General features: G+C 44.4%; 1 protein-coding gene across 1 annotated transcript; it reads right to left on the bottom strand.

Moving 5' to 3' along the window:
* LOC124030102 (mammalian ependymin-related protein 1-like) lies at window positions 1-12,257 on the bottom strand (the record flags this gene model as incomplete). The annotated part of the gene is given in 3 exon segments (XM_046341586.1): window positions 1-2,423; window positions 10,202-10,410; window positions 11,839-12,257. Coding segments are annotated over 3 exon segments (702 nt in total). The 5' UTR covers window positions 12,141-12,257.
* Between the last annotated feature and the right edge of the window lie 860 nt (window positions 12,258-13,117).

Raw genomic sequence — 13,117 nt, 5'->3', positions numbered from 1 at the left:
TAAAAAAACATTACAATTCATTTCACAACACATTATGTGTGTGCCCTCAGTCCACGACTTCACCAGCACATATCTACGACATGAAATGCACGCGTGTACATGTGTGTATAGTGTGCGTATGTTATCATGTGAGTGTATCCATGTGTCTGTGCCTGTGTGTCTTCACATTCCCCGCTGTTCCATAAGGTGTATTTTTAATCTAAATTGTACTGCTTGCATGAGTAATTTGATGTGGAAGTTCCATGTAGTGATGGCTCTATGTAGTACTGTACACCTCCCATAATCTGTTCTGGATTTGGGGACTGTGAAGAGACCAATTATTATTTTTACGGTGAAATAGCATTGTATCTGGTCAAACACCATTTTTTCCAAAACTTTACTAAGGGTTGGTAACAGGCTGATGTTTGAACCAGTAAAGGGTGCTTTGCTATTCTTGGGTAGGGGAATGACTTTTGCTTTCTTCCAGACCTGAGGGCACACACTTTCCTTTAGGGTTAGTTTGAAGAGATGGCAAATAGGAGTGGTAATATCGTCCACTATCACCCTTAAGTAATTTTCCATCCAAGTTGTCAGACACCGGTGGCTTGTCATTGTTGATAGACAACAATAATTGTTTCACCTCTTCCACACTTCAAGTTATTGAATTCAAAATTACAACGCTTGTCTTTCATAATTTGATCAGTTATAAATGGATGTGTAGGTTCAGAATTTGATGTTGGCATGTCATGCCTAAGTTTGCTATCCTTGTCAATGAACAAATCATTAAAGTACTTGGCAATATCAGTGGATTTTGTGATGAGTGAGCCATCTGATTCAATGAATGATGGAGCCAAGGTTGCCTTTTGCCCCAAATTTCATTTAAGGTACTCCAAAGCTTTTTATTTTCATTCTTTATATTATTTATCTTTGTTTCAAAGTACAGATTCTTATTTTGTTTAGTCACATGATTTCTTAATGTACAGTATGTTTGCGAATCGGCTGTGCAGCCGGACATATTGGTCAATCTTTTTGCCTCATCCCTCTCAACCATAACATTTTTCAATTCCTCATCAATCCACAGAGATTCAACAGTTTTTACAGTCATTTTCTTAATGGATGCGTGCTTATTAGGAACTGGAACAAGCAAATTAATAAATATGTCAAATTCAGCATCTGGTTGCTTCCCATTACACACCATAGACAAGCAAATATTCTTTAAATTTTCAACATAGAAATCACTACAAAACATCTGCTTACATGTTATAGGCTGATATTATTATGTTAGTATATGCTTATACATGTTATCTATCGGCTTGGCATAGTTCTGGCTACAGTACAGTATGCAGGCCAAGAGGAGTAATCCCTTCATTGTTGTTATGGAACCCAAGATGGCTACCAGTTACATCTTCGAGTTGCTCACCTAAAATGGCCGACCGGTAACATCCGGTCAATTCCTCATACGAATCGTAGCCTCTACCAAATAGCATGCTAACTCCTAGCTGCTAACCCTAATGCAAACTCATCCCTACTGTACATAGTTCTGTATGCTGTACCTATAACCTGAAGCTTACTAGCCTCCACTGTATATATTGTGTGCTACTTACTACCTACAGCCTGTGGCCTGCTAGCCTAGCATGCTAGCTTTTCTTGTATATTTTACATATGCTAGCCACTAATTGTATCTTGTGTATACTATGCTATGCTAGCCCACCTGTATATACTGTCATAATGTGTGCTACATTAGTTGGCTCCTACAAACTTCTCTTTGTAAGCCATACTGTTAGCCTAGCTGCTAATACATGCTAGTAGCTCTGTCCATAGTGTACTATTGTATCCTACTGTGTACCACATAAGCTTATGCTAATACCTGACCATTATAGTACGTGTCATCCTCATTGCTATTACATATTCATTAGCCTGTAATGCCATTATGTAATACATGCTCTTCTCTTGTAGACAACCACTACAACACTTATTACACTACTAACAGTCTCCTCTTCCAGTTTGCCATGTGTGTGTGTGTTTGGTAATAAAGTGTGCCTTGTCTCCCTGTCTCCTGCTGGTCATTCTACATCCTCTAACCGGGATGCCGGGACAGTTGGACCTACACCTAAACCGACACTAATAAGAATTAGTTCTTAACTGACTTGCCTAGTTAAATAAAGGTTACATTTAAAAATTTAAAAAGTGGGGAAATGTGAAAACAGAGCATGGGGTCAATGAGCATGGGGTCAAAGGGGAAAGGTGAAGGCCTCAGCAGTCGGAGTCCATCCTCTCTGGGCGGGCTGACTGGCAGCTGCTGGGCGGTGTGAAGACTTCTGGGTCGCTGATGCCCAGCTGGAGGTCAAAGAAGCGGGTAGAGGTAGTGATGCTGCTGTTCCTGGTGTAGGTCTCCTGGACAGGGTAGCAGTCCTTCACTGTGTAGACGCCCACCCACGCCTCATCTGGTGTAGCAGGGAGAGGTAGGATTAGGATTGACTTTATTGTCCCTGAGGGGAAATTTGTACATTAAAATGTTCTGTTGCGTCTAGATAGAATACCATAGGTTAAAAACATGAGCTTCCCACTTCTCTTTGCAGATCTTCTCCAAGTCATTAAGGTTTCGAGGCTGACGTTTGGCAACTCGAACCTTCAGCTCCCTCCACAGATCTTCTATGGGATTAAGGTCTGGAGACTGGCTAGGCCACTCTGGCTAGGCCAATTGCTAATAAATAAAACGTTTTTAAAAAAGGGGCACCTGGACTGAATGTTTTGTTTATGTGAAAAGAAATAGAGCCACAATAGAGTATTGTTGGACAGACTATATTTAGTTGAAAAAATAATACATCAGAATATGTTTATTGCCTCTAAAGTGATGAGAGCAATGTAAAAAAAAGCAATAACAATTGGGGGAAAGAAATGTGTGTTATGGAAAATTGCATGTTATGCAGGTTGGGTAAACAAATGTGATGGGACATGTGTAGTTACATAGAAAAGTAGTTTTCTTTTAAAGGAAGGAAAATGTGTTGTTATGTGTTAATAACATTTAGGCTACGTTACCCAGCAGGCTATGCGGGGGGGGGGGGGGGGTTAGGTGGTTGAAGAATGCCTTGCATGGCTAAACAGGGAGTTTTCTAGGTGAAGTATATGTTCATTAAAAGTGGTTAAACCTACGCCACGGTTTGTCATTATACAAGGAACAAACATAAGTGACCTTAATTGCCTGTTAGTGTCTTAACGACCGTTCCACAGGTGCATGTTAATGAATTGTTTATGGTTCATTGAACAAGCATTGAACAAGCATGGGAACCCGTGTTTAACCTCTCTAGGGTATGTGGGACACTACATCCCACCTGGCAAACATCCAGTGAGATTGCAGAGCGCCAAATTCAAATATTGAAATACTCATGATAAAAATTCAGAAAACAAAACATATGTTACATCATCTTTAAACCTAACTTCCTGTGAATCCAACCAGTGTCAGATTTTTAAAAGGCTTTACGGCGAAAGCATACCTTACGATTATTTGAGAACATAGCCCAGTTGACAAATCATTACAAACAGTAACCAGCCAAGCAGAAGAGTTACAAAACTCAGAAACAGAGAGAAAATGAATCTCTTACCTCTGATGATCTTCATATGGTTGCACTCAGAAGACATTCATTTGCTCAATAAATGTTCCTTTTGTTCGATAGTCTCTTTATATCCAAAAACCTCTGTTTTGTTCGCATTTTCTTCAGTAATCCACAGGCTCAAACAGTCAAAACAGGGAGACAAAACATCCAAATTGTATCCATAAAGTTCATTGAAACATGTCAAACGATGTTTATATTCAAGCCTCAGGTTGTTTTTTAGCCTAAATGATCTATAATACCGGACAATAACGTCTTCAATATAAAAGGTAAACAAGAAATGCACTCTCTCTGGATTGAGTGTCATGCAGGTGAAAGAGGACCCAAAAGCGACTTGGCGAAAACAGAGTCTTTAATCCAGTAAAGTAAATACAAACAAAAACACAACTTTCACTCGAGATGACGAGGACAAACTGGAGACTCGATCTTGAACAGCAGGTGAACAGCAGGTTGCCTCGGGAAGGCACTTGAACCAGACAGACTCAGACACCTGCTCACCACGCAGCATCTGAGGAAAACACGACACGACAGGGCGATATACAAACACAGCACGGTGAATTCTAGACAAGGAACCGACAGGACAGGAACGGAACACAAAGGAAGAAATAGGGACTCTAATCAGGGGAAAGGATCGGGAACAGGTGTGGGAAGACTAAATGATTGATTAGGGGAATAGGAACAGCTGGGAGCAGGAACGGAACGATAGAGAGAAGAGAGAGCGAGAGAGTGAGAGAGGGAGGGGGAGAGAGAGGGATAGAAAGAGGGAAAGAACCTAATAAGACCAGCAGAGGGAAACGAATAGAATGGGAAGCACAGGGACAAGACAAGATAATAAATGACAAAACATGACAGTACCCCCACTCACCGAGCGCCTCCTGGCGCACTCGAGGAGGAATCCTGGCGGCAACGGAGGAAATCATCGATGAGTGAACGGTCCAGCACGTCCCGAGACGGAACCCAACTCCTCTCCTCAGGACCGTAACCCTCCCAATCCACTAAGTATTGGTGACCCCGTCCCCGAGAACGCATGTCCATGATCTTATGTACCTTGTAAATAGGTGCGCTCTCGACAAGGACGGGAGGGGGAGGGAAGACGAACGGGGGTGCGAAGAAAGGGCTTGACACAGGAGACATGGAAGACAGGATGGACGCGACGAAGATGTCGCGGAAGAAGCAGTCGCACAGCGACAGGATTGACGATCTGGGAGACACGGAACGGACCAATGAACCGCGGAGTCAACTTACGAGAAGCTGTCGTAAGAGGAAGGTTGCGAGTGGAAAGCCACACTCTCTGGCCGCAACAATACCTTGGACTCTTAATCCTGCGTTTATTGGCGGCTCTCACAGTCTGTGCCCTGTAACGGCAAAGTGCAGACCTCACCCTCCTCCAGGTGCGCTCACAACGTTGGACAAACGCTTGAGCGGAGGGAACGCTGGACTCGGCAAGCTGGGATGAGAACAGAGGAGGCTGGTAACCCAGACTACTCTGAAACGGAGATAACCCGGTAGCAGACGAAGGAAGCGAATTGTGAGCGTATTCTGCCCAGGGAGCTGTTCTGCCCAAGACGCAGGGTTTCTGAAAGAAAGGCTGCGTAGTATGCGACCAATCGTCTGATTGGCCCTCTCTGCTTGACCGTTAGACTGGGGATGAAACCCGGAAGAGAGACTGACGGACGCACCAATCAAACGACAGAACTCCCTCCAAAACTGTGACGTGAATTGCGGGCCTCTGTCTGAAACGGCGTCTAACGGGAGGCCATGAATTCTGAATACATTCTCGATAATGATTTGTGCCGTCTCCTTAGCGGAAGGAAGTTTAGCGAGGGGAATGAAATGTGCCGCCTTAGAGAACCTATCGACAACCGTAAGAATCACAGTCTTCCCCGCAGACAAAGGCAGACCGGTAATGAAGTCTAGGGCGATGTGAGACCATGGTCGAGAAGGAATGGGGAGCGGTCTGAGACGACCGGCAGGAGGAGAGTTACCCGACTTAGTCTGCGCGCAGTCCGAACAAGCAGCCACGAAACGGCGCGTGTCACGCTCCTGAGTCGGCCACCAAAAGCGCTGGCGAATAGACGCAAGAGTGCCTCGAACACCGGGATGACCAGCTAACTTGGCAGAGTGAGCCCACTGAAGAACAGCCAGACGAGTGGAAACAGGAACGAAAAGGAGGTTACTAGGACAAGCGCGCGGCGACGCAGTGTGCGTGAGTGCTTGCTTAACCTGTCTTTCAATTCCCCAGACTGTTAACCCGACAACACGCCCATAAGGAAGAATCCCTCGGGATCAGTAGAAGCCACAGAAGAACTAAACAGACGGGATAAGGCATCAGGCTTGGTGTTCTTGCTACCCGGACGGTAAGAAATCACAAACTCGAAACGAGCGAAAAACAACGCCCAACGAGCTTGACGGGCATTAAGTCGTTTGGCAGAACGGATGTACTCAAGGTTCTTATGGTCTGTCCAAACGACAAAAGGAACGGTCGCCCCCTCCAACCACTGTCGCCATTCGCCTAGGGCTAAGCGGATGGCGAGCAGTTCACGGTTACCCACATCATAGTTGCGCTCAGATGGCGACAGGCGATGAGAAAAATAAGCGCAAGGATGAACCTTATCGTCAGACTGGAAGCGCTGGGATAGAATGGCTCCCACGCCTACCTCTGAAGCGTCAACCTCGACAATGAATTGTCTAGTGACGTCAGGAGTAACGAGGATAGGAGCGGACGTAAAACGTTCTTTTAGAAGATCAAAAGCTCCCTGGGCGGAACCGGACCACTTAAAACACGTCTTGACAGAAGTAAGAGCTGTGAGAGGGGCAGCAACTTGACCGAAATTACGAATGAAACGCCGATAGAAATTAGCGAAACCTAAAAGCGCTGCAACTCGACACGTGACCTTGGAACGGGCCAATCACTGACAGCTTGACCTTAGCGGAATCCATCTGAATGCCTTCAGCGGAAATAACGGAACCGAGAAAAGTAACGGAGGAGACATGAAAAGAGCACTTCTCAGACTTTACGTAGAGACAATTCTCTAAAAGGCGCTGTAGAACACGTCGAACGTGCTGAACATGAATCTCGAGTGACGGAGAAAAATCAGGATATCGTCAAGATAGACAAAAACAAAGATGTTCAGCATGTCTCTCAGAACATCATTAACTAATGCCTGAAAAACAGCTGGCGCATTGGCGAGACCAAACGGCAGAACCCGGTACTCAAAATGCCCTAACGGAGTGTTAAACGCCGTTTTCCACTCGTCCCCCTCTCTGATGCGCACGAGATGGTAAGCGTTACGAAGGTCCAACTTAGTAAAGCACCTGGCTCCCTGCAGAATCTCGAAGGCTGATGACATAAGGGGGAAGCGGATAACGATTCTTAACCGTTATGTCATTCAGCCTCGATAATCCACGCAGGGGCGCAGAGTACCGTCCTTCTTCTTAACAAAAAGAACCCCGCCCCGGCCGGAGAGGAAGAAGGCACTATGGTACCGGCGTCAAGAGACACAGACAAATAATCCTCGAGAGCCTTACGTTCGGGAGCCGACAGAGAGTATAGTCTACCCCGAGGAGGAGTGGTCCCCGGAAGGAGATCAATACTACAATCATACGACCGGTGAGGAGGAAGGGAGTTGGCTCGGGACCGACTGAAGACCGTGCGCAGATCATGATATTCCTCCGGCACTCCTGTCAAATCGCCAGGTTCCTCCTGAGAAGTAGGGACAGAAGAAACGGGAGGGATGGCAGACATTAAACACTTCACATGACAAGAAACGTTCCAGGATAGGATAGAATTACTAGACCAATTAATAGAAGGATTATGACATACTAGCCAGGGATGACCCAAAACAACAGGTGTAAACGGTGAACGAAAAATCAAAAAAGAAATAGTCTCACTGTGGTTACCAGATACTGTGAGGGTTAAAGGTAGTGTCTCAAATCTGATACTGGGAAGATGACTACCATCTAAGGCGAACATGGGCGTAGGCTTATCTAACTCTCTGAAAGGAATGTCATGTTTCCAACCCATGCTTCGTCCATGAAACAACCCTCAGCCCCAGAGTCTATCAAGGCACTACATGTAGCACCAACCGGTCCAGCGTAGATGGACCGACAAAGTAGTACAAGATTTTGATGGAGAGACTTGAGTAGTTGCGCTCACCTGTAGCCCTCCGCTTACAGATGAGCTCTGGCTTTTACTGGACATGAATTAACAAAATGTCCAGCAACTCCGCAATAGAGGCACAGGCGGTTGGTGATCCTCCGTTCCCTCTCCTTAGTCGAGATGCGAATCCTCCCAGCTGCATGGGCTCAGACTCTGAGCCAGAGGAGGGAGATGGTTGCGATGCGGAGCAGGGAAACACCGTTGATGCGAGCTCTCTTCCACGAGCCCGGTGACGAAGATCTACCCGTCGTTCTATGCGGATGGCGAGAGCAATCAAAGAGTCCACATCTGAAGGAACCTCCTGGGAGAGAATCTCATCCTTAACCACTGCGTGGAGTCCCTCCAGAAAACGAGCGAGCAGCGCCGGCTCGTTCCACTCACTAGAGGCAGCAAGAGTGCGAAACTCAATAGAATAATCCGTTATGGACCGTTCACCTTGGCATAAGGAAGCCAGGGCCCTAGAAGCCTCCCTACCAAAAACTGAACGGTCATAAACCCGAATCATCTCCTCTTTAAAGTTCTGGAACTTGTTAGAGCAATCAGCCCTTGCCTCCCAGATAGCTGTGCCCCATTCTCGAGCCCGGCCAGTAAGGAGTGAAATGACGTAAGCAACCCGAGCTCTCTCTCTAGAGTATGTGTTGGGTTGGAGAGAGAACACAATCTCACACTGCGTGAGAAAGGAGCGGCACTCAGTGGGCTGCCCGGAGTAGCAAGGTGGGTTATTAACCCTAGGTTCTGGAGGCTCGGCAGGCCAGGAAGTAACAGGTGGCACGAGACGTAGACTCTGGAACTGTCCAGAGAGGTCGGAAACCTGAGCGGCCAGGTTCTCCACGGCATGGCGAGCAGCAGACAATTCCTGCTCGTGTCTGCCGAGCATGGCTCCTTGGATCTCGACGGCAGTGTAACGAGCGTCTGAAGTCGCTGGGTCCATTCCTTGGTCGGTTCCTTCTGTCATGCAGGTGAAAGAGGACCCAAAAGCGACTTGGCGAAAACAGAGTCTTTAATCCAGTAAAGTAAATACAAACAAAAAAACACAACTTTCACTCGATATGACGAGGACAAACTGGAGACTCGAACTTGAACAGCAGGTGAACAGCAGGTTGCCTCGGGAAGGCACTTGAACCAGACAGACTCAGACACCTGCTCACCACGCAGCATCTGAGGAAAACACGACACGACAGGGCGATACACAAACACAGCACGGTGAATACTAAACAAGGAACCGACAGGACAGGAACGGAACACAAAGGAAGAAATAGGGACTCTAATCAGGGGAAAGGATCGGGAACAGGTGTGGGAAGACTAAATGATTGATTAGGGGAATAGGAACAGCTGGGAGCAGGAACGGAACGATAGAGAGAAGAGAGAGCGAGAGAGTGAAAGAGGGAGGGGGGAGAGAGAGGGATAGAAAGAGGGAAAGAACCTAATAAGACCAGCAGAGGGAAACGAATAGAATGGGAAGCACAGGGACAAGACAAGATAATAAATGACAAAACATGACACCGTCACTGAAAATAAGAATTTGTTCTTAACTGACTTGCCTAGTTAATTAAATAAATAAGCAATGCCATGCTGGTGGGTGGTAACATTCAAATAAAACCCAGCCCTGAAACTAAATGTAGGCAGAAAATAATTTGTTCATTCACACGGATTTGCAGTTTGGATTTGTCACTCAAGCCCAAATGTATCAAACTTTGACTAAAACAACTTAAATCATTGTGCAACATTATGGGTAAGCTCTGGCCATTGTCTTTCATCTTGAAAAAGTTGATTTCTACTGGTTTAACATTGCTCTGTATATGAAAATAAAAGTAAACATTGAAGCCTTTCCTGTTTCTTCTAAATAAGATGGTGTTTGCCAGCCAGGTGAGCTTGATGCTTCCAAACATTTATAAACCAACTTTTTGGGCTTCAATGGACCTTCATCAGGGACCTTCACTTCCTTCTAAGTATACAGCTTTTCAACAAGCACCTGGTAACACAATGGAGTGAGCCTTCCTAATCTCGAGTTGCACCACCTTTTGCCCTCAGAACAGCCTCAATTCGACGGGACATGGACTCTACAAGGTGTCGAAAGTGTTCTACAGGGATGCTGGCCCATGTTGACTCCAATGCTTCCCACAGTTGTGTCAAGTTGGCTGGATGTCCTTTGGGTGGTGGACAACCTTCCTAATCTCGAGTTGCACCACCTTTTGCCCTCAGAACAGCCTCAATTCGATGGGACATGGACTCTACAAGGTGTCGAAAGCGTTCTACAGGGATGCTGGCCCATGTTGACTCCAATGCTTCCCACAGTTGTGTCAAGTTGGCTGGATGTCCTTTGGGTGGTGGACAATTTTTGAGTCACACGGAAAATGTTGAGTGTGAAAACACAGCAGCATTGCAGTTCTTGACGCACAAACCGGTATGCCTGGAACCTACTACCATACCCAGTTTAAAGGCACTTACTTACTTTTGCGGGCTGGTTTCCTATCTGACCACTCCTGCACCTCGATCATGTCTCCAGGTCCACCGATAAAGTACTGGTCCTCATAGGTGGAGTTCATAGGGATGTCAAAGGGGTCCCAGGCCTGGGTCAAGGGGATCTTAGAACATTGCTTCGTCTTCTGCTCTATCTGGAACAGCAGGCCACTGTTGTACAGGTAGATAAACTCAAAGTATCTGGAGAGTGAGTGCAAAACAAAGGAAATATTCAAATGTCAAGTTTGTAATAATAGGAGAAAATGCATGTGATTTGAATCAATCATACTGTAGCTAGGTAAATAGTAGCTATTCAACAAGAAATGCAGGGTTAGTCCTTTTAACATTAGGCCTATTATATTGCCTTTTGCATTACTGATTGATCATTGATAATAACCAAGTAATTAGATTATTGTTTCAAGGTCTAACTATGCTGTGAGAAAAACGCTTTTCCTCTTTTTTGCCTCTGGCTGTTGTCATTTGTTTTACTTACATGAAACCCAAAACCGGCTGCGCCATATGCGTTATCGTGCAGAAATGTATTTTGTCCCCCTACACCAAAAGCGATCACGACACGCAGGTTAAAATATCAAAACAAACTCTGAACCAATGACATTAATTTGGGGACAGGTCAAAAAGCATTAATCATGTATGGCAATTTAGCTAGTTAGCTTGCACTTGCTAGCTAATTTGTCCTATTTAGCTAGCTTGCTGTTGCTAGCTAATTTGTCCTATTTAGCTAGCTTGCTGTTGCTAGCTAATTTGTCCTGGGATTTAAACAACGAGTTATTATTTTACCTGAAACTCCTCTACTCTGACCATTAATCAACACATAAAACGGCCAACTGAATCGTTTCTAGTCATGTCTCCTCCTTGCAGGCTTTTTCATCGTTGAACTTATATGGTGATCGCATTTTTCATAGTATTACCACGACAACCGGCAAAACAGTTTGTCTTTCAATCACCCACGGGTATAACCAATGAGGAGATGGCACGTGGGTACCTGCTTCTATAAACCAATGAGGAGATGGGAGAGGCAGGACTTTCAGCGCGATCGGTGTCAGAAATAGGAATGACTTCTATTTTAGCCCTTGGCTTCGCAGACGCTTGTTGTCGCGTGCGAGCAGTGTGGGTGTAATAATTGAATAACATGGATTTCTAAATTAATTTTGCGGTGCACGCGACGTGTCTGGTGAGCATATTAGGCCTATTTGGGGTCCGAGAGCTTATCCAAAACAGGGCACTGGATCAACTACTTTCATGAAGGTCAGAAGCAATGCTGACTCATAGGTCTGAACATAAAACAGTTCTAGTTCATAAGGAACACATGCTTATTATTTAAAATCTGAATTCAAAAAACGTTTATAGTCGTATTATATTGGTAAAGGTTCAATATCACACAAAATGTCTTTGATTGGATATTTTTGTTTCATAATTTTGCTGTTATTGTCTATTTAGGTCTGCAATCACAGTGGTAGAGGAACAGCTCAAGCCATATTGACGCTTTGTAGCGGCCATCATCGGTATTTCATCCGTATCCACAATACCTAACCTTTGTTTAATTGACCTCACCAGTTGGACAAACGCTATTCATGAATAAAAACGAATGTTTCAAAGTAGCCTGCTTACTTCTGGCATGGTGTATGTCTTTTATTCTGTTGAAGAAGCCTTATTCTGTGGTTCTGTGCATCATACGACACCGAGGCCCGTGTGTTTCGTCCTGTGTTGTGGTTGTATTCGACGGATCTGCCCTCCCATTGCAAGGGCGCAAGACAGGGCTGAACCGGCGCAGCGAAAGCTGTCTCCGGGTAGCTCAAAGCAGGTACCACCGCTCCCAAGCAAAATGCAAACACAAGAGGTACAACATGAGTCATCCTGGAGATATGGAATTCATTTAAGTGAAGGTAAAAATCATGACCTGTTGATTTCATTTGATATGTGGCAGCAGGTTGATAACACCACAGAGTCTTTGATACCGTTACACTCAAATGAAAAGCCCGTTTGTTTTTTCAGAGCAGCTCACGCAGTCGCAAATCCGTCCTATGATAATAAACATGTTGTATAAAAAGGATACATTTACGGTAACATTGTTATATTAATTATTGTAAACATAAATAGCATGATATGTAGTCGAACCTTAGAATTGAACAAGCACAGGAACATTTTGCATTTTGAAATTGACATGTTTAAAATTGATAGTTGCCCACATCTTTATTTCTTTACAGTGTATTTATATAAATGATATGAACATAAATAATAGCCAACAAATAATGTTCCATACATAGTATGGAACGTCAAAAAATGACACAATTCAAAGAACACTATTTGACGTGTCAAATAAGCTTGTTGACCAATCAGGACCTGAATATGACTGCAGTCACATAACAATTGATCGCGTTCATGCATTTTTGTTACGCAGTTATTACACAATGATTACAGTATCACTCGTATTTCATATGTCACAAGGATTAATCGATATGTATGCTATGATGCTGGTATAGTTGTCTCGCCCACCTGCCCTTCGACATAATATGTTTCAGTAGCTATAGTTAGCTAGCAAAGGTTTACAGATCAAGTAGCTAGGTGTCATCATCTAAAATAACCCTAATTTGTAAGACAATTCTTACTTGATTAATGGTGGGCGGACCCATTTATGTGAAGCTAGCCACAATAAGGATTAGCCACAATAGTGGACTTTGCGGTTAGCCTTCAAAATAAAATGTCATTGACAGTGATGCAAATGAATACAAATAGTATAATTATGCAAAAATTCAACAAAATACAATAATTTATTGATTTGACAAAATGTTGAAATCACACTGGATGTATTAGACTTTAGAATTGCATTGGGGACATACTTATTTCACTGTACAGCCTTACCTATGGATTGTGGATCAATGACATGGGG

The sequence above is a fragment of the Oncorhynchus gorbuscha genome, unplaced genomic scaffold (assembly GCF_021184085.1).
Source record: "Oncorhynchus gorbuscha isolate QuinsamMale2020 ecotype Even-year unplaced genomic scaffold, OgorEven_v1.0 Un_scaffold_9202, whole genome shotgun sequence".
NCBI classification, from domain to species: Eukaryota; Metazoa; Chordata; class Actinopteri; order Salmoniformes; family Salmonidae; genus Oncorhynchus; species Oncorhynchus gorbuscha.
This window is presented reverse-complemented; position numbering and strand designations above follow the sequence as displayed.